The 19,042-nt window shown below is 39.0% G+C and overlaps 1 protein-coding gene across 1 annotated transcript in view; it reads right to left on the bottom strand.

The window, feature by feature from the left end:
- Window positions 1-1,341: 1,341 nt before the first annotated feature.
- Window positions 1,342-19,042, bottom strand: part of mapkapk5 (MAPK activated protein kinase 5) — a 29,435-nt gene continuing 11,734 nt past the window's right edge. Inside the window, exons 9-14 of the mRNA XM_017687232.2 lie at window positions 18,671-18,858; window positions 12,777-12,897; window positions 9,691-9,827; window positions 8,874-8,989; window positions 8,662-8,766; window positions 1,342-5,064 (exon numbers count right to left, since the gene is read on the bottom strand). Coding sequence (XP_017542721.1) covers window positions 4,970-5,064; window positions 8,662-8,766; window positions 8,874-8,989; window positions 9,691-9,827; window positions 12,777-12,897; window positions 18,671-18,858 — 762 coding nt within the window. The 3' untranslated portion in view covers window positions 1,342-4,969. The remainder of the gene's footprint in view (window positions 5,065-8,661; window positions 8,767-8,873; window positions 8,990-9,690; window positions 9,828-12,776; window positions 12,898-18,670; window positions 18,859-19,042) is intronic.

A 19,042-nucleotide genomic window follows, 5' to 3' on the forward strand; every position in this document is an offset into this window, starting at 1 on the left:
TGTGGGACAGGGCGCAGCGCACTATTTACAGGAAGTTGACAGATCACCGCGGGAGCGGAGCGGTAGTGCTGAGGCGGCCACGTGAACTCAGCCGGCTTCTCATGGAGAGTCACACACGCATATACGCACGTTCATACGTGAAATATCAGGAATGTGACTCAGTATAAAATATTTTGCCATACGGAGTGCTTATAGCTGCAAAGAGAGTGGCATTTCAACTATTTGCTGCCGTGGTTATTTTATTGTCTATATTCTAGAAAAATAACAGCACATGCTGTAAGTTTACAAGATGACAAGTCATTATTCACGTAAACCTCGCTTTACAATGAAATGTTACCTTAACTGAACTGTAAACCCTTGAGTTTACCATTTTGTCTTGTACCCTGGCATTAGGGAGGAACTCCACCATTACATTTTCCTGCCCACTTAAATGGTTAACATGTCAACAAAGTCACAGTGGTTGGCTGTGAAAGGCTGTTTTAGAGAAACTGAATTGTTTACGGTGGTGGTGGTGAAAGGAACCAGAGGTCAGAAGAGTTCAAAGCCTCTAAAATCTCCCTCCCAGAAAGTTATTCCATAAAATGGTCATGAATATACTTCCTGATGTCTGAGACATCGTTTTACAGTAGATTTGTAATAAAGAGTTTGGTATAAAACATATTTTAATCAATTTATTTGAATCCATCCATGGTGACAGGATACAAGAAAGGCTAGATGATATTGCAAAAATCATGATATTTCAGACAATTTCATGTTACATATTTTGTTTTTCTGAGGTTTGATATGTTGGAACAGAAAAAAGCAGCAGTTGTGCCCTGTTTTAAACATTCTAGCAAAAACTAGAAATACAATGATTTTTATTCGGTCATTCTAAAATGCTTAACATCAAAATACTTTAACATGGTTTAATGTACTAAAACAGCTGCCTAGAACTAGGCCTAAATGTGCTTTCTCTGTAATCACACACACAGTTGATCTCTGTTCTTCAAGTACTGGAAATATCCACAAAATGCTCAGAAAAGCATAATGTGGCAATTTATAACTATGACAATGAAGATGGTCATATTTCCCCTTGATCCTTCTGTTTACCTAGTGGTCACTGGTAAATGACATTCCCCAGTTGCTCAAAAATACAGTAAGTTCACTACCAGTCATGCGAGTATGTGCTTCGAGAAGCTACTTTGTCACCTTGTAGTTTATGAAGATTTGAAAACTGGTTGCATTTGCAATGTTTACTAGAAAACGCTTCTCTACCTTTTTGAAATCACATCTAGTAACTGCTCAATTCGTACAGATCACCATGCACATTGCAGCCACAAACAGCACACGTTCTCAATGCTGTAGTAAGGAATTCCTTTAATACAAATATTTCAGCATGGTCAGGACATTTCAAAGAGAAGAAGACAAAATTAAAAAAAAAAAAAAATTAAAAATAAAATACTGTCTGAGGTACAGGTCTTCCATCATGAAATGATAATGATAAGTGCGTATGTGCCACATCAGAAAGGGTAAAATAGAATAATAGAAAATTAATTAAATAAATTACAATATGATAAAAACAACAAAAGTGGAAGCGCTGGTAACAAATGAGTCTCATAAGTAGCAAGGCAAAAGTTGGTCTTGGTAGAGCCACAAGCCCTTTTTTTTCTGACCGGTTTCACAAAGAGAGAACAAAATATTGCCATGCTAAGACGACAGCTGCTAGAAAAAGCCTCTACCTTTGTGGTTTGCTTTGTGATTTCTCATGATTTGAGAAGGGCTGGGCATAAGGCAACCTGATGCTGGCTCAGCGGTTATGTCCAACATGCTGAGAACCACTTGTCTTCAGAAAAAGTGTCCCCAGATGCGTTGCTACATTTAAAAAGTCTGTAATTCAGTCATGTCTTGCTGCGAGCAACCATTGAATACACAGGGTAGGCTGAACTGTTGCAGGGACTCTTGGGAGCTATTCCAGCTTTCTGTGAAACTAGTAATTAAAGATTTAAGTAAACTGTATAATCTTAGACGCATGATAGTTTGTCTACCATTCGATTCCCCATAGGTCCATACCTGGAAGAAGGCATTCAAAGTCAGGAGGCAACGACTTAATATGTAGTCCGTGGCTTATGATGGTTAGTTAGGGTAGAAAACAATGAGTAGATATTTTCCCCAAAAAGACAGGGGTAGTGCTGAATCTTAAGATCACTACAACTGGATGACTTGTTGCTATGGCAGCCCTGAGCCAATCAGTCCATATAGGTGACATCACCTTGGTGATAATCAGCAGTGAGAAGTAGTACCTCTTGGCCTGCTTTCCCAAAAGTGCAGAGATCACCATAAATGCTGAATTGCACAGCAGTGCTTCTCAATCACAGGGCTGGAGCGCTGCTGTTTTGTTTTAGATTAGTATCCCCCCCCACCTCTAACACAAAGTATTACTCAAAAGAAGCTTATTGATTAGCTGATGAGTTCAATCAGGTTTGTTGGATGCAGGGAAAACACCACAATGTGCACAGCAGGGGTGCTCCAGGATTGAGAACCACTACTATACAGCACCCCTCTACTATACAGCATGTTCAGAAAGCCTTCAAGCCACAATGGTGAAGGAAGAAATCAATCAAATGTCATAGACAGGTTGGGGTTTTTCTGTGTCCTGGTTTCATTTATCAAATTAACCAACAGTGATGGTCTACATGACATATTAGGCCCATATTTGTCATTATGGTGCAAGATATTTGTCTATCTTGAATTAAGGTACTTAGATTTCCACTAATTACATCTACAGTGCCGTACCGTATGACTGACAATTCTCTCTTAACTAGAAACGTCTTGAAATTCCTGCAGAAACTTAAGACCCCATTTACACCTGTTTATTTTATGTGACTAGTATCTAGATTGCAACTTCACAAGTTTTCATGCTTAGTAGTCAAATGTGTCTCCGCTTAAGTCAGATTGGAATATGATTGCTACACACTGATTAAAATGCAAATTAGCTCATATACAACAACCAGTTGCCTATGTTGTTTCTTGTTTTTTTATTCTTAAAAATTGGCTGCTGTGGAAGAAAGAAAGAAAAAAGAAAGAGAAGAAGAAAGAAGATGGCGGCCCCTTTCCTATATGTAGAACAGCAGGCGCAGGTGCCATCACTATATTCAGAGGACTTTTGATTGCCAAATGTGGCTTATTGAGACAGATTCCTGAAGTGGTCTGAGTGATGAGCTTTAAAGGGGAATTCCACCAATTTTTCAGTTTCTGAATAATTCAGTTCTTGGGGAGTAAACAAAGTCAGAGTGGTTTGATGTGAAATACTTCATTTTTAGATACTTTATGACAGTAAAAAAAGTTATAAATCTGAAAATAATAAATAAGTAAAAAAATTTGAAAAAGTTGAAAATAAGTGTTTGAGACTTTGTCGCCTTACAACGCCCTGCACATACCCCTCTGCCATAAATGGATTAGAATAAATGAATTAAAATACATTTTAAGGTAAAACAAAATACAAAACCACCATAAAACAATGCATCAGAGATACCTAACCATTTCATGTAATATCTTTCTGTGAGGGGGATTTCAAAGGCATTAAACTCTTCAGATGTCTGGCTCCTATTGCCACCACTGTAAATAATTCTAAGTTTCTCTAGAATGGAGTCTCTCACAGCAAATCACTCAATGACTTTGTTTACATATGAAAACATTTAATTATGACATGTTTTTCAAAAATCAATGGAGTTCCCTTTTAAGTCTGTTTTAAATGTGTCCTGGATGCATTTACACTTGCACTTTTATATGCATTAGGCTAATATCTATCCAGATATTATCCTGATACTTAAGACACATGAAACAACCAGATGTAAACATTCTTAGCGTACTGTAAAGTTTGATCTGTATGAAAACACTGTATTAAGATTTTAAGCCAACGCATTTGGGAAAACAGGCGCTGGCTGACCACTGCCTGTGCAATGTCAGTAAGAACTACTTCCTTTAAAGATCAAAAAGGAAGCAGCATTTACTTGTTTCTGCTCTCGCTCTCTCACACACACACACGCACGCACACACACACACACACCGCTGTAGTTTTGCAGAGTCATAATTCATCAACTGTCTTTTCCAATCAGCTGAGAATATCGATTCGTCAGCTAAAGAGATTTACTATTGAAATAAAGCCGATTAAAGAAAAGAAAAATAATGCCAGCATGGCTTCACTTGGTAACAGATTATTAAATTTATATAATTTAATATCTTTAACTGATAAAAACAAAAATCAGCTTACAATTCATTCACTCTGTCTAGCAAGATAAAAGCTAGGAGAGCAAATTAGAAAAGGATGGAAGTTATTAATTTGTACTATTCTTCACAGTCCACTTACAACTATGTGCTGATATGAAATGATATATATTTGATTGTAATTCTGAAGGCAGCTTTATGATGTTAACTCAAATTCTTTAGCAACGTTTTCTAGGGTAACAAAATCACTATAAGTTTTCAATCCTATATGGAAATCTATATGAATAACAAGCAAACTTTCAACCCCCATCCTTTTCTTCAGAGGCATGTTCATTTCTTCTTCTGGAAGTTCTGCCATCAAATATGTTCTTTTGTTTCTTTTAATAAATAGACTTACAGGCATTGTTAAAAGAAAAAATAAGTAAAAACTAAAAAGATAAAAATATTGTATCCCCCAAATGAATCAAAGGGCTCCCTTCCTCGTCAGCTGGTGCTGAAACTGAATTATTTTCCTTTTTTTCATTTTTTTCTTGCAAAACAAAAATATGCTTTTTAAATGTGTTTTTTTTCACTATCTGTAGAAAAAAAGTAATCGTACCAACAACTTCTTGGTCATATCTACAGCTGTACAACAGGCTCGCAAGTGTGTCCATGGAGAAGGGAAAAAAGCATGCGCTTCAATTTACATAAAAATTACTCTTTACAGTTATTTGCTTAAGAACAATTATAATAAACAGTACAAAAGGAAATAGAAATGCAGCACTTGCTATTGGGAGTCTTCTAAGTTTGTCTTTTCTTCGATGGCCTGTTTTACTATCTCTGCCAATTTCAAGCGATCCACTCTATCAGAGAAAGCCCGACCTAAAAGGAGAGGAAAAATAAAACTAAACATTCTCACACAATGCAAATAAACGCAAAATACAAAGCTCAGCAAGCAAAGCTGATTAACTTGTATGATTTTAATCAATGCATACAGTAAAATATTGTAACCAGTGCATTTTATAACAGTCAACCCAGCTGTCACGGCACTTTAGTATTAAGGGGCTTATCCAAGTAGAAGCTGAATACTTACACACTGCAAAACAGTACACAAACACTAGGCTAAAGACCAATGTGCCAGTTACTGGAGTGAGGAGAAAAGGCAAAAACTGAAGTTAGCTTTTTATTCCATTTTCCATTCCACCTTAAATGGAGCAGTAATTACATTTTCCATATAAGGTGATATGGAATATTTTAATAAGAAGCTGGCAAACAGGAAGCCAACTTTAGCCTTCACAACAGCTGATTCTCCCCACCTGATCCTAGAGGTGTTAGAAAATATCGATACATTTGAGTATTGATTCAAGATATTACACCATATTGCCAAAGGTATTCAGCCACTTATCCAAATCACTGAATTCAGGTGTTCCAATCACTTCCATGGCCACAGGTGTATAAAACCAAGCACTTAGGCATGTAGGCTGCTTCTATAAAAATTAGTGAAAGAATGGGTCGCTCTCAGGAGCTCAGTGAATTCCAGCATGGTACCGTGATGCCACCTGTGCAACAAGTCCAGTTGTGAAATTTTCTCGCTACTAAATATTCCACAGTCAACTGTCTGTGGTATTATAACAAAGTGGAAGCGACTGGGAACGACATCAACTCAGCCACAAAGTGGTAGGCCACGTAAAATGACAGCGCGGGGTCAGCGGATGCTGAGGCGTGTAGTGCGCAGCGGTCACAAGCTTTCTGCAGAGTCAATCGCTACAGACCTCCAACCTTCACATGGCATTCAGATCAGCTCAAGAACAGCACAGATAGCTTCATGGAATGGGTTTCCATGGCCAAGCAGCTGCATCCAAGCCTTACATCACCAAGCGCAATGTTAAGCGTTGATTGCAGTGGCGCAAAGCGCCGCCACTGGACTCTAAAGCAGTGGAGACGTGTTCTCTAAAGTGAAGAATCATGCTTCTCCGTCTGGCAATCCAATAGACGAGTCTGGGTTTGGTGATTGCCAGGAGAACGGTACTTGTCTGACTGCATTGTGCCAAGCGTAAAGTTTGGTGGAGGGGATTACGGCGTGGGGTCCTGTAGTTCCAGTGAAAAGAACTCAATGCTTCAGCAGACCAAGAGATTTTGGACAATGTTATTCTCCCAACTTTGTGGGAACCCTTCCTGTTCCAATATCACTGCGCACCAGTGCACAAAGACATGGATGAGCGAGTTTGGTGTGGAAGAACAGCACTGGCCTGCACAGAGTCCTGACCTCAACCCGATAGAACACCTTTGGGATGAATTAGAGTGGAGACTGTTAACCAGGCCTTCTTGTCCAACATCAGTGTTTGACCTCACAAATGTGCTTCTGGAAGAATGGTCAAAAATTCCCATAAACACACTCCTAAACCTTGTGGAAAGCCTTCCCAGAAGAGTTGAAGCTGTTATAGGTGCAAAGGCTGGGTCGACATCATATTAAAACCTATGGATTAAGAATGGGATGTCACTCAAGTTCATATGCATGTGAAGGCAGACAAGCAAATACTTCTGGCAATATGGTGTATTGTGATACTATATCGATTCTCAAAAACAACATAGTATTGATTTTTAATTAATAGTTTACATGCAAAGATTCGTGGCAAGTTGTGGTTCTTTTTGTGTTGTGTTTAAACCTCCGATTGCAAGATAACAGTGTTGTAATCTATCCTCAGCCACTACTTAATGTACAAGCACACCGCTAATGATAGCATTAGCAAACTTAACTGACTAGTAACGTTTCCACCAATTGCTGAATCTCAAAGACTTAGACTGATGTTCTAAATCTTCAAGACTACTGTACAGTCTACTGTTCTGTCCAGCTTGATATTACTACTTATTTCCTGATTTAGGCCATCAATATACCCTACTTATTCTTTTAATGCTGGTAACATTTTCTGATAAGGAGATTTAGAGGAAGCTTGCTTGAATTTTCCTGTTCTGCATTTGTTACATTCTGGTGTCTAAAGCATTACAGTACTAAAGAAGAAGCTGGTGAATAAGAAGTTGTCTTTAGCTTTCTGTGATTTAGGCTATTAAAATGTCCCAACTATGGGTTTATGAAGGGAGGTAGGTAGTAATATGCCTTACACTAAGACATTTCGACAAAGCAGCACAATTTGTCAGAACAAATCTTCTGTAATATAATACAATGGAGCCTTGTTACACCATACCCTTCTGACAACATCATCACTGACCTCGCTGTGCCCAAGTTGTAAAAGCAAGTAAAATTGAACTTTTATTTATTTATTTATTTTACTGATATGGGCAAATATTACTTCCTTTTCGTAAATCAGACTGCACAAAATGTAGTGCTATCATGCTGGATGTTACAGGCACTGTAAACAGTACAGTAACAGACAGTAAACACAAGTGCAGATCCCACTGTTGTGAATACAAAAAAGTTACATTTTCCTTTTACTCAGATTTTATGCATTTTTTAAATGATTTTTTGTTAGATTCACCTGATTTTAAAATGATTTATTTCACTTGTAAATCATTACAGAACAATGCTGTAAATTGTAAATGGTTTAAGTGAGCATATATGTAATGCCCAATATGACCTCCTCCAGCCATAGTCAAATTCATCTTATAGTTGATTGAACATGTGGGGTGTCACTGTACTCACAGCTCTTTCAATTTGATTTCAGAGATCATCCAGTGTTGTGGAACCAACAACAAAGGCTATGAACTGTTTGAAGTTCACTGCCAACTAAAACCACATTGCAAAGTCATGATGGATTTACCCTTCTTGAACTGGAGAATGCAAAACACTTTCTGCTGAGGGGTCGCCTTCTCCTCGCAGGCTGAAGGGAATCGTCGTCCAGAGACAATCAGAAACTCTATGACCCCCTCTTCCTATTGGTATGTTATTGTTTCCTAGGTGCCTCACGGTTGTAAAATCATGGCACTTTAAATTGAATCTTTTTGAATCACTCTGTATAATAAAATCTCTTTGCCTCCAAGAGTACCTCTACCTCCTTTCTCATGCACCCATAGAGAGTATCACATTTGAAAGGGGACGCAAAACATAAGCAAGGAAACTAAATGAATCCATAAATATTTTTTTTTTCTAATTCTGTATCAAAAATGTATCATTATACAAAAACAAGTATTTGCATGTCTTTACATCCCTACTTGCTACCAGTGTAGTGATAAGGGTCAACTTTTTACAAGCTCCTGCTAGAACTGCTAGAACGTCTTTTCTTTAAAAGCCTCTCATCCTAAGATCTGTACTGCTAGAGTGTAGTTTTAAATTTGAGGTAGTTCCATATTTCAGACATTTGCAGAGCTCAGAAAGTATCCAATGATTTCTATATGAATGACCAATAAGGTCAGAAGTCAATGGGTTTTCAGTACAGGGAAAATGCATCAAAACTATGGTCCATGGTTATCAGTGCTACGACACAGATGTGACCAATTGTTGGAACAATTGGTAAGAATATTTACCATCCCAGCTCAACCCTTGCAGCCCATCACGGAGCAGCTTGCAGTCCCTGTTGAAACGCCACGCTTCATACATCACCTCATTCAGCTTCTCATCCTCATTTTCTCCTGTGAACATCAGCCAAAATGAGTTTATGCACATAAGAAAAGACATGACGCATATTACCAGAATAATACCATAATTACCATAATGAGCTCTTCATTATCTCACTTACCAGCCTGTGGGAGGATGCACTGTGCAATGACATCTCTCAGTTTTTCCAGAGCAACGTTGGAGTCCTCTGCACCATTTTCAGGATCATTAATGAAGAAACCATCACTAGGTTTTGTACTATATGGACCAACAAAACACAGCTCATACTTACAGCATGAAATGAGAACACGTCCTTCAGTTTGCAATATAAAAGTTAGACGTAGTATGTAAACACTGCTAATGTGTCTAGACAAACCGTTCACTCCCCTGCCCAATCCTGGGCCTGGAAATTTACCACACTGCAGAGTTTAGATTCAACCCGAATCTAAGACTCGTGATCCAGGTAATCAAGGCTTTCAGGGGCATCTGACTATATGAGCCAGGTGTGTTGGATCAGAACTCTCCAGGCTGATAGATCTCCAGGAGCAGGAATGGTTGTAAATCCACATTGATGTTCTATATGTGGACCTCTGGTTGACACAGAAAATGCATGGTATGGCCCTTTAAAGTTCTTACACTGATAAAAACAGTGAGGTTTGTGAAGTAAATGGTGGCTTAGTATAATGTAAGATGTGGAACTGGATACTGCAATCTATTGTTTAACTGAAGAATAAGGGGGGGGAAACAAAACAAAACAAAAAAAAACACCACTTGGTTCCATATGTGGCCAGAACCAGATTCTAAAACTTTATACCAAATTAAGTGGTTTAATATTTGATTACTTCATATGGGGAGCGAGTATTTATATTTATTGTTTTAAAATAACCAGTATTCGAATGGTGAGAGGCAAACAACAAACTCTGCTATCTTAGGTAAAGAGAGACAAGAGAGACACCAACCCTAGCAACCCCAGCTTCCTTTTCCTCAGAATAGGGTTGTTGACGGAGCTGAGAGGCTTGAGGCTGACGTTAAGGTCTTGTATTCTCATGTTTGCCAGCTGTTCCGCATGGGCTTGCTGGATCCCGGCTACAACTGCCTGCTCAATCACAAAAAAACAGCATACATTTGAATCCTTAATTATACTGTAGGATGCCAACATACACTATATTGCCAAAACTATTCGCTCGTCTATCTTCACACGCATATGAACTTGAGTGACATCCCATTCTTAATCTATAGGTTTTAGCGTGATGTTGGCCCACCCTTTGCAACTATAACAGCTTAGCCTCTTCTGGGAAGGCTTTCCTCGAGGTTTGGGAGCGTGTTTATGGGAATTTTTGACCATTCTTCCAGAAGCACATTTGTGAGGTCAAACACCGATGTTGGACGAGAAGGCTTGGCTCACAGTTTCCGCTCAAATTCATCCCACAGGTGTAGTACCAGGTTGAGGTCAGGACTCTGTGCAGGCCAGTCAAGTTCTTTAACACCAAACTCGCTCATCCATGTCTTTATGGACCTCGCTTTGTGCACTGGTGTACAGTGACGTTGGAACAGGAAGGGGCCATCCCCAAAATGTTCCCACAAAGTTGGGAGCATGAAATTGTCCAAAATCTTTTGGTCTACTGAAGAATGAAGAGCTCCTTTCACTGGAACTAAGTGACCGAGCCCAACTCCTGAAAAACAACCCCACACCATAATCCCCCCTCCACCAAACTTACACTTGGCACAATGCAGTCAGACAAGCACCGTTCTCCTGGCAATAGCCAAACCCAGACTCGTCCATTGGATTGCGATACAGAGAAGCATGATTCATCACTCCAGAGAACACATCTCCATTGCTCTAGAGTCCAGCGGTGGTGCTTTACACCACTGCATTCAACGCTTTACATTTCGCGTTGGTGATGTAAGGCTTGGATGCAGCTGCTCGGCCATGGAAACCCATTCCACAAAGCTCTCTGTGCTGTTCTTGAGCTAATCTGAAGGCCACATGAAGTTTGACGGTCTGTAGCGATCGACTCTACAGAAAGTCGGTGACCTCTGCGCACTACACGCCTCAGCATCCGCTGACCCCGCGCTGTCATTTTACGTGGTCTACCACTTCGTGGCTGAGTTGATGTCGTTCCCAATCGCTTTGTTATAATACCACTGACAGTTAACTGTGGATTACTTAGTAGCCAGAAAATTTCATAACTGGACTTGTTGCACAGGTGGCATTCTATCACGGTACCATGCTGGAATTCACTGAGCTCCTGAGAGCGACCCATTCTTTCACTAATTTTTATAGAAGCAGCCTACATGCCTAAGTGCTTGGTTTTATACACCTGTGGCCATGGAAGTGATTGGAACACCTGAATTCAATGATCTGGGTGGGTGAGTGAATATTTTTGGCAATATAGTGTATATACTATGCATAGTACTGTACAAAAGTCAGAGATCACCCTTTTTCAAATTGCCAGTCAAAACAGCCATTAACTCAAAGATTGATTTTTTTCAGCTGCAGCAAAGAGGCGTCAACAACTAAACACAGGGAGAATCACTCGAAAGAGGCCCCGAATATTCTGTATTAACTCTTGCTAGGAGGTTGCAATCTGAACGAAACAATGTGTAATGTGCCTCTCAGTACATGGAGCTTCGAACAAGCTGGGATGCTCCTGCATCAGACCAATGAGGCAGGCGCCAGACAGCCATTGCAACATTTCACCTCTGTTTGCAACATCCACGTTCATACCCTCATACACCTTCATTTGTCTGGCAGAAAATGGAGATCACTTCCAGCATCACATGTAATGCATTTGATTACACATACGTCAAGGTATGTAATGTATTTTTTTGGTTCTGATTACTTCTTCCTAACAGGAGTTACAGCAGAATATTTGGGGCCTCTTTTGAGTGAATCACCCTGTATAATCTCAAATTATAATTACATTCACTATATAATCTCAAATTGCCTTTATTATTAATTGGGATTTGTTTGCAGCTTTTAAAGAAATCTGTTCACTCTTAGAAGTTGCATTTCTTGATTCAAGTAATTCCAAATACAAATTTAAACTTCAGTTCACAAAACCTTACATTCTAGGGCAAATTTAATTCCCCCCTTTTCCTTTTCTTAGTAATGACTCCTTGAAAGCTACACACCCACTAATACTCAGTGTTCAGCTGTCTTCTCACAGTGGAAGGATGGACAGACAGTGGATTTTTTTTAGATTTGAAGCAAAAGTGGAGCTTGATTTTCTCCTCTCTCTCAAAGATCAAGTGGTATTTATCTGCTGGTGATAGCTTTGGTGTTACACCAGCTCTTACACAGCTTTTAGCAGTCTCATCTTCTCTAGACCTTTTACAATTTTTTAAACTCCAGTTTTGGAACCTGCCACCCCCACCCAAACCCCACCCACACCCCCCACACCCCCACCCCCACCCCCATTATGCATGTGGATTATCTTATATCTAATCTCCTCAAAAATATCTCCTTTACCCATTTCAGATGCACATGAGAGAGAAGGCTGTAAGGCATCTAAGGGTTTTTTTTTGCTTGTGTGAATGTTAGAAACTCTTTGAAGATTAACGATGTCAGTGAGTTCTTTGGGAACAGCTTTTGTTGTGAGGACACCACAGTAAGTCATAGGTTTTTAAGATGGGAAAGACGGAAGACTGAAAGTTGTTTTAAAGTGTACAAAAGTAAAGAGAAACAAATTAAATACTGAGAGTATTTGGCCATTTTGTAAAGAAACTGCAGTTTGTGTTTCCTCCAATAAGTTGAACTCAGCAAATAAATGGTAACTGTGCACTGAAATGTGCAGAAGTGTGCTCTCTGCAGAGGCTGTGTGAGACAATCTTAATTTTAATGGACATTCATGTAACGACATTTCGTTCCAAATAATTCTGAACCAATTCTACTGGTTCACTCATCAGTACGATCAATCGATCGATAGACATTTAAAACAGGAGCTGGAAGGTTAAAGAGAGTGTATGCCTATGACCACTAATACAGTGTCATAAAAGCCTTTTTTGTTGTGTAATGTAATTTCCTCTGGCAAGAACAGCTCACCTTATCCATCATCATCTGGGCAGAGGGAAGCACATTGTCCAATGCCTCAGTGCAGTTAAGCCAGGGGTGGGCCAGGACACCCTCAATGGTCAGCCTTTCTTCAGGCTTCACTTTCAGCAGCCTGAATGACAGAATAACAAGTTTAACAGCCTAGAATCAATCCTCCCTATAGACCAAGATCTAGCAGTTGTAATACACTAGAGAGAAGTAGTTTTGACCAGACCAGAGGACTGCTGAGACATTGACATTTCTTGGTTCTGTGTGTGGAAAAAATGGAGCACCATTCACATACATCTATAAAAAATTCACTATAAAAGTCCGCACTGTATGTAGTCAACCTATTATGTATTCAAACCACTATAAATTCACTGAATTTATACCATAGCATTGTTTAATTCAGAGGGCAAGGAAGACCAGCTGACTTGCACATAAATTCCTAATTTTTTGTAAATATTAAAGAAGCACTATCTGCTTCTGGAGAACAATTTTTGATATTTAAACTAGCAAAACAAACACAGGTCTCCCTCCAGTGCTACTACAGAAGCTCCGCCCCTCGAATTTGTGGACACACACTACCTACACTGGGATAAACTTTTTACATTTATTTTTTAGGTCTTCGTAGCCATAAAACCTTTCACAAATGTTACACAAACAAATAACATGACAAAGTTAGAGCAAATGCAGCGAGTAATGTAACTAACATTTGCTACATTGTGGGTTAGCAAACTGTCACTACAGTTGTTGCTGTGAACCAGTTGCTAGAACAAACATTAGCAAACAGGATAAATCAGCATTGACCTATTGACGTTACCCACCTGCCAAGCAGGAGGAACCGCCCTTTTAATGCCTTGCAACTCTTGAAGAAGCAACTTCTTTTCTTAATTTAAACTTTTAATTTAAACTGAACCTTAAACAGTTCAGCAGTTAGGCTACATTCAGGTGCCTCAGCTTCTGTTTACAAATTTCCCTTTCCAGCTTAAATGGTGCAGCAGTTAGGTGCCCTAAGGCCTTTAAACACCAAGCATGACTTATTAGGATGACATTAAATTCATACATATAAATAAGTGGCGATAAGTGACGTTATTCTATTTGTCCTCTGTTCAGTTCTTGCAAACTTGTGATGGCAACAAACACTCCCTGACCATCATGGCCATCTCTGCTGTTGGAATGACGACAACCAAGACAACAGAGCAGCTGAATTCCAGCAAAAAGAACCTAAGCACAAACGCTAAAGATTTCAGAATCTTCAAAAACACAAACTGGGCTACGAACGTTTGAGTTTCTGAATTAAGTCAAGAGGCCTTTCTCGTCACACTATGTATGTACAAGTACACAGTGGAGGGAAATTACATTCCTCCAAGGAACACAGTACAACGTGGAACAAAACAGACAGTACAAAGTGCAAATGTGATGATCTTCACACTACACTCACTTTTCTAAAATGAAAAGTAGCTCACTGTCACTGATAGCTCATTCTGTGAGGAGCAAAGGAGATGTTATTGCACTTGAACACATTCACCCTGTTTGTTTTGAGCTTTGTTTAGAGGAGCTGCATCTCCAAAATCCCTGCCATGAGTGAAAGCACTCGCAAAGTTTAGCTTGTGAAATGAGGTGAATGACCTCTTTCTCATCATTTTCAAAGAGGAAAGCATCCTGCACAGCATCATAGTTTGTCTGTTCTGTGACAGGCAAATAACATTATTTGACATAGTTGATATGCAAGTTCTTGCAATATGTATTTTGATTGCCTGTTTATGCTAGCCACTTTTTTGCATCACACAGATTGGAACTGCTGCACGATTTAAGGTCAAACAGGAATGTGAAAAGGAAATCAAACTTCAGCCTCGTCAACTTTGATAAATGCTTGGAAGGTTGCTTTCACCTAAAAGTCTCCTACCATGCTGCATGCACAATGCTGTGTGGGCGGTCATCGTCTTTCTCTTTTGGGGAGGGCAAAACAAAATGTGGGGAGCGCCAACGCGTTCACAGGCAGGACTGACACACACACACACACACGCACGCACACACACGCACACATACACACGCACGCACACACACACGGCCAGACCGGCTACAAAAACAAAAAAACAGAGAAGCTCAGATTGCATCACACAGAGGGGAGGTGACTTTGTTTTCTGCTTATTACTCCACCATATCTTTACTAAGAAAACAGCTGTTTGCTGCTATAACAGTTTAAAAGTCATAAAATGTCATAAATTGTACATGATATAATTGTACAAATAAAATTTTTTTTAGAACCACCTATTTACATTTCCCCATTCATTCTGATACAAGAAACTGCATCATGACAGATTTTCTGAACAAATAATCAGACCCCTATTTAGGCCAGAATCACACTATTGTTCAGGAATGAATATTAATCAGGAGTTATTTTAATCATGCATATAATGATAACTACATAAACAGATTCTGTAAAACAGCTCCTATGAACATCAAATGATTTTTATGCTAGTTACAAGACCAGTTTTGTGATGCACTTGTATCTTCGACTGACCTAGCGCAACTTGGGCTTACTTACTTACTGCAACACTGTGAGAAGCAATTTCCTTTCAGGTCACACACTACCTTATTTGTGGAGAGAAACTAGTTGACTTGGGTTGTCTTGGTTTTTATTAGGAAAGCACCCATTATGAATTTTTATTTGGCTGATTTATTTTATTACCCTTCTTTAAAATTATTTTTGATTTATTATTATAATAATTTTTTTAATGTTTTTAATATGAAGCTCAGACTGTTTGGTGCTAAATGTTCAACACTTTCCTTTAGCCAAAACTGCAATATAAAACAACCTTACTGGAACTGTTCAATTTTTTGGAACTTTCAGTAATTTAAAAAGTTCAATTCTGTCTATGTAAATAACATGATTTAAATAAAGTACTACTTCAAAAGTATCAGGGTGACTGGCAATTTACCACAATGAGTCATTAAACCAGTTTTATTATGCAACTGAATTTTGCAATAGATGTAACAGCATCACTCAAATACAGTGCGAGTGCACTTACATTATCTATGTCAAGAAATTGCAATACAGATGTACCCAAAAAAAATAAATTTGGCCAACTGTCCACTTTGTGTTTTGAGCAAAAATTTCTCGATTCTGATCTTGTCTGATTCCAATTGGACTTCCCCAGTTTTTACATTACAGTCATGCAAAATAGCTCTCCAATAAGCCTAATAAAGTTGTGTAATAGTTGTCACTAGATGTCACTCTAGCTGCTCAATCAGCCAATCAATCAGTCTTACAACAACATCAATGACACAAAGCTGATCAGTTTATATTATTGTGGGCTGAAGATTATAGATAACATCTGTGCCAGAAAGAAGGAAAAAAAATGGGATTTAGCTCTTAATGACAGCCTCTGAAAGTGCCATTGGTGTCCCTGTGTTTTCACTGTTTGTAATTGCGGTTACCTGCCCAGCTTTTTTTTACCTGCATCATTTTATAGACACATGCCACAGTCATTACCTCCCTATCCTGGTGCTACTAAATTACACACACACACACTTTTCAAAGCTGCTTCTCCCTCAGGATCACCACATATCAGCGAAATAGAAGTGAAGCTTCTAAATATATTAAATACCTTAAAAGTTGCATTGATGATACATGACATTAAGTAGATGTATTGTTAATATGTTCCATTACACAAAACCTAACCTTACTCAACCTTACCCTAAACTTAACCTCAAACCAAAATCTAACCCTTACCCTGGCCCTACTCCTAACCCAAACTAAAACTTAACCGTGGCCCTGGCCCTAATCCTAACCTTAACCTCAAGCCAAAACCTAACCCTCATATGTTTTTGACATTACTGAGAGTGTTTGTTTCATCTGAAAGGACCACTCAAAATAAAGAGTTTTACCTACAAAATAGTAGGAGAGGTCAAAAACCTTTGCACTGCATAGTTTTTATGGTTTATTTTTCCTTCCCAGCCAAAACAACCACATAACTTGGGTTAATGATGCAATTCAGCAACAAAGGTCAGTGTCTAAGTATATTGTTATACTGTGACATTGATTTTCAAGTTCATTTTGTGATAATGATGCACATTTCATTGCTCTGCTTTGATGCATCAGAGACAAATGTAGGTTGTTTGATAAGAGTCATAGTAGACAACCAAACACAAAAAAATAAAACAATTTAAGAGACTAATGCTATTATACTTAGACATGCTCAGCAAAGCTCACCAAGTCCACCAAATGCTCGAATGTTCTGGATGTTTTAGTGCTCTAATAAGTGCGAGTAAGCATCTTTAAGCAAATATAGTGCATGTGGTGGGACAAACCACTGTTTAATTGAGCGGTCTGCCTCATTAAACAGGTGGTTCAACTCGTGCTAGAAAAAGTGCCAATCTCTGAAAAGTTGTGGCCTGAAAGGAACCCCAGTTTGACACCCTTGAAATAGACTCATGAACATGATTCATTCAAGAAGTGGTAACCTAAATGGAAACTGATGAATTTAAGTAGGTGATGCAATAGTTCCGGCCTTATTATTTGTTCTCTTATGGTTGTTCCTTGTTCTCAACCATAAAATAAACTCTGAATTTTCAACATGACATAACTACAACATCACAGTGTACAAAACTGTTGACACAGTGATTTGGCTTCCCATTTACAGTTGAATTTCTGTAAATGTGTGTGCTAATGCAACCCCAATTCCAATGAAGTTGGGACATTGTGTAAAACATAAAAACAGAACACGATTTGCAAATCCTTCTCAACCTATATTCAATTGAATACACTACAAAGACAAGATATTTAATGTTCAAACAGATAAACTTTGTTTTTTGCAAATATTCACTCATTTTGAATTTCAGCCTGCAACACGTTCCAAAGAAGTTGGGACAGGGGCACGTTTACCACTGTGTTACATCACCTTTCCTTTTAACAACACTCAATAAGCGTTTGGGAACTGAAGACACTAATTGTTGAAGCTTTGTAGGTGGAATTCTTTCCCATTCTTGCTTGATGTACAACTTCAGTTGCTCAACAGTCCGGGGTCTCCAGGACACTTTGCGTCAGTCCATCTCAGATGAGCTCTGGTCCAGAGAAGCCTGTGGCGTTTCTGGGTGTTGTTGATATATGGCTTTCTCTTTGCATGGCAGAGTTTTAACTTGCACTTGTAGATGGAGCGATGAACTGTGTTCACTGACAGTGGTTTTCTGAAGTGTTCCTGAGCCCACGTGGTAATATCCGTTACAGAATGATGTCGGTTTTTAATGCAGTGCCACCTGAGGGATCGAAGGTCACGGGCTTTCAGTGTTGGTTTTCTGCCTTGCTGCTTACTTACAGAGATTTCTCCAGATTCTCTGAATCTTTTGATGATATTATTGAGTGTAGATGATGAAATCCCTAAATTCCTTGCAATTGCACATTGAGAAACGTTGTTCTTAAACTGTTGGACTACTTGCTCACGCAGTTGTTCACAAAGCGGCGAACCTCACCCCATCCTTTCTTGTGAACGACTGAGCCTTTCAGGGATGCTCCCTTCATACCCAATCATGACGCTCACCTTTTTCCAATTAACCTGTTCACCTGTGGAATGTTCCAAACAGGTGTTTTTTGAGCATTCCTCAACTTTCCCAGTCTTTTGTTGCCCCTGTCCCAACTTCTTTGGAACGTGTTTCAGGCATCAAATTCAAAATTAGTGAATATTTGCAAAAAACTAAAATAAAGTTTATCCGTCTGAACATTAAATATATTGTCCTTGTAGTGTATTCAATTGAATATAGGCTGAAAGGGATTTGCAAATCATCGTATTCCGTTTTTATTTATGCTTTACACAACGTCCCAACTTCATTGGAATTGGGGTTGTACTTTTACAGGATCTCTTATTTCAGGCCTGCAGAAGGCTAACTTAAAAGAAGATGCTCACTTGCGGACAATGTCTTTTGCCATCTCAGATATCTGGCTCCACTCGTCTTCAGGGAAATCAAAACTGCCCGTCATGATTTTCTTGCGCATGTCTTTAGGGATAGTACGGCTGTGGTGCTTGGAATAAAATGGCGGATAGCCGCACAGCATCACATAGATGATCACGCCCAAGGACCACAAGTCACAGCTCTGCAAAGACAGAGAAATAACGTCACAGGGGCAGCAGAGGTAATATCCGTAATATTCTTTACCATTTTTATCAATATTCTTTATCATTTTTATCTTGTTTCCTAAGTTATACAAACACCTTAGGACTGAATGCACAAAAGCTTTAAAAGGCAATAAGCTCAAAAATTCATTTTCATTGCTGAAT

This window comes from Pygocentrus nattereri, chromosome 20, assembly GCF_015220715.1.
Source record: "Pygocentrus nattereri isolate fPygNat1 chromosome 20, fPygNat1.pri, whole genome shotgun sequence".
Classification (NCBI taxonomy): domain Eukaryota; kingdom Metazoa; phylum Chordata; class Actinopteri; order Characiformes; family Serrasalmidae; genus Pygocentrus; species Pygocentrus nattereri.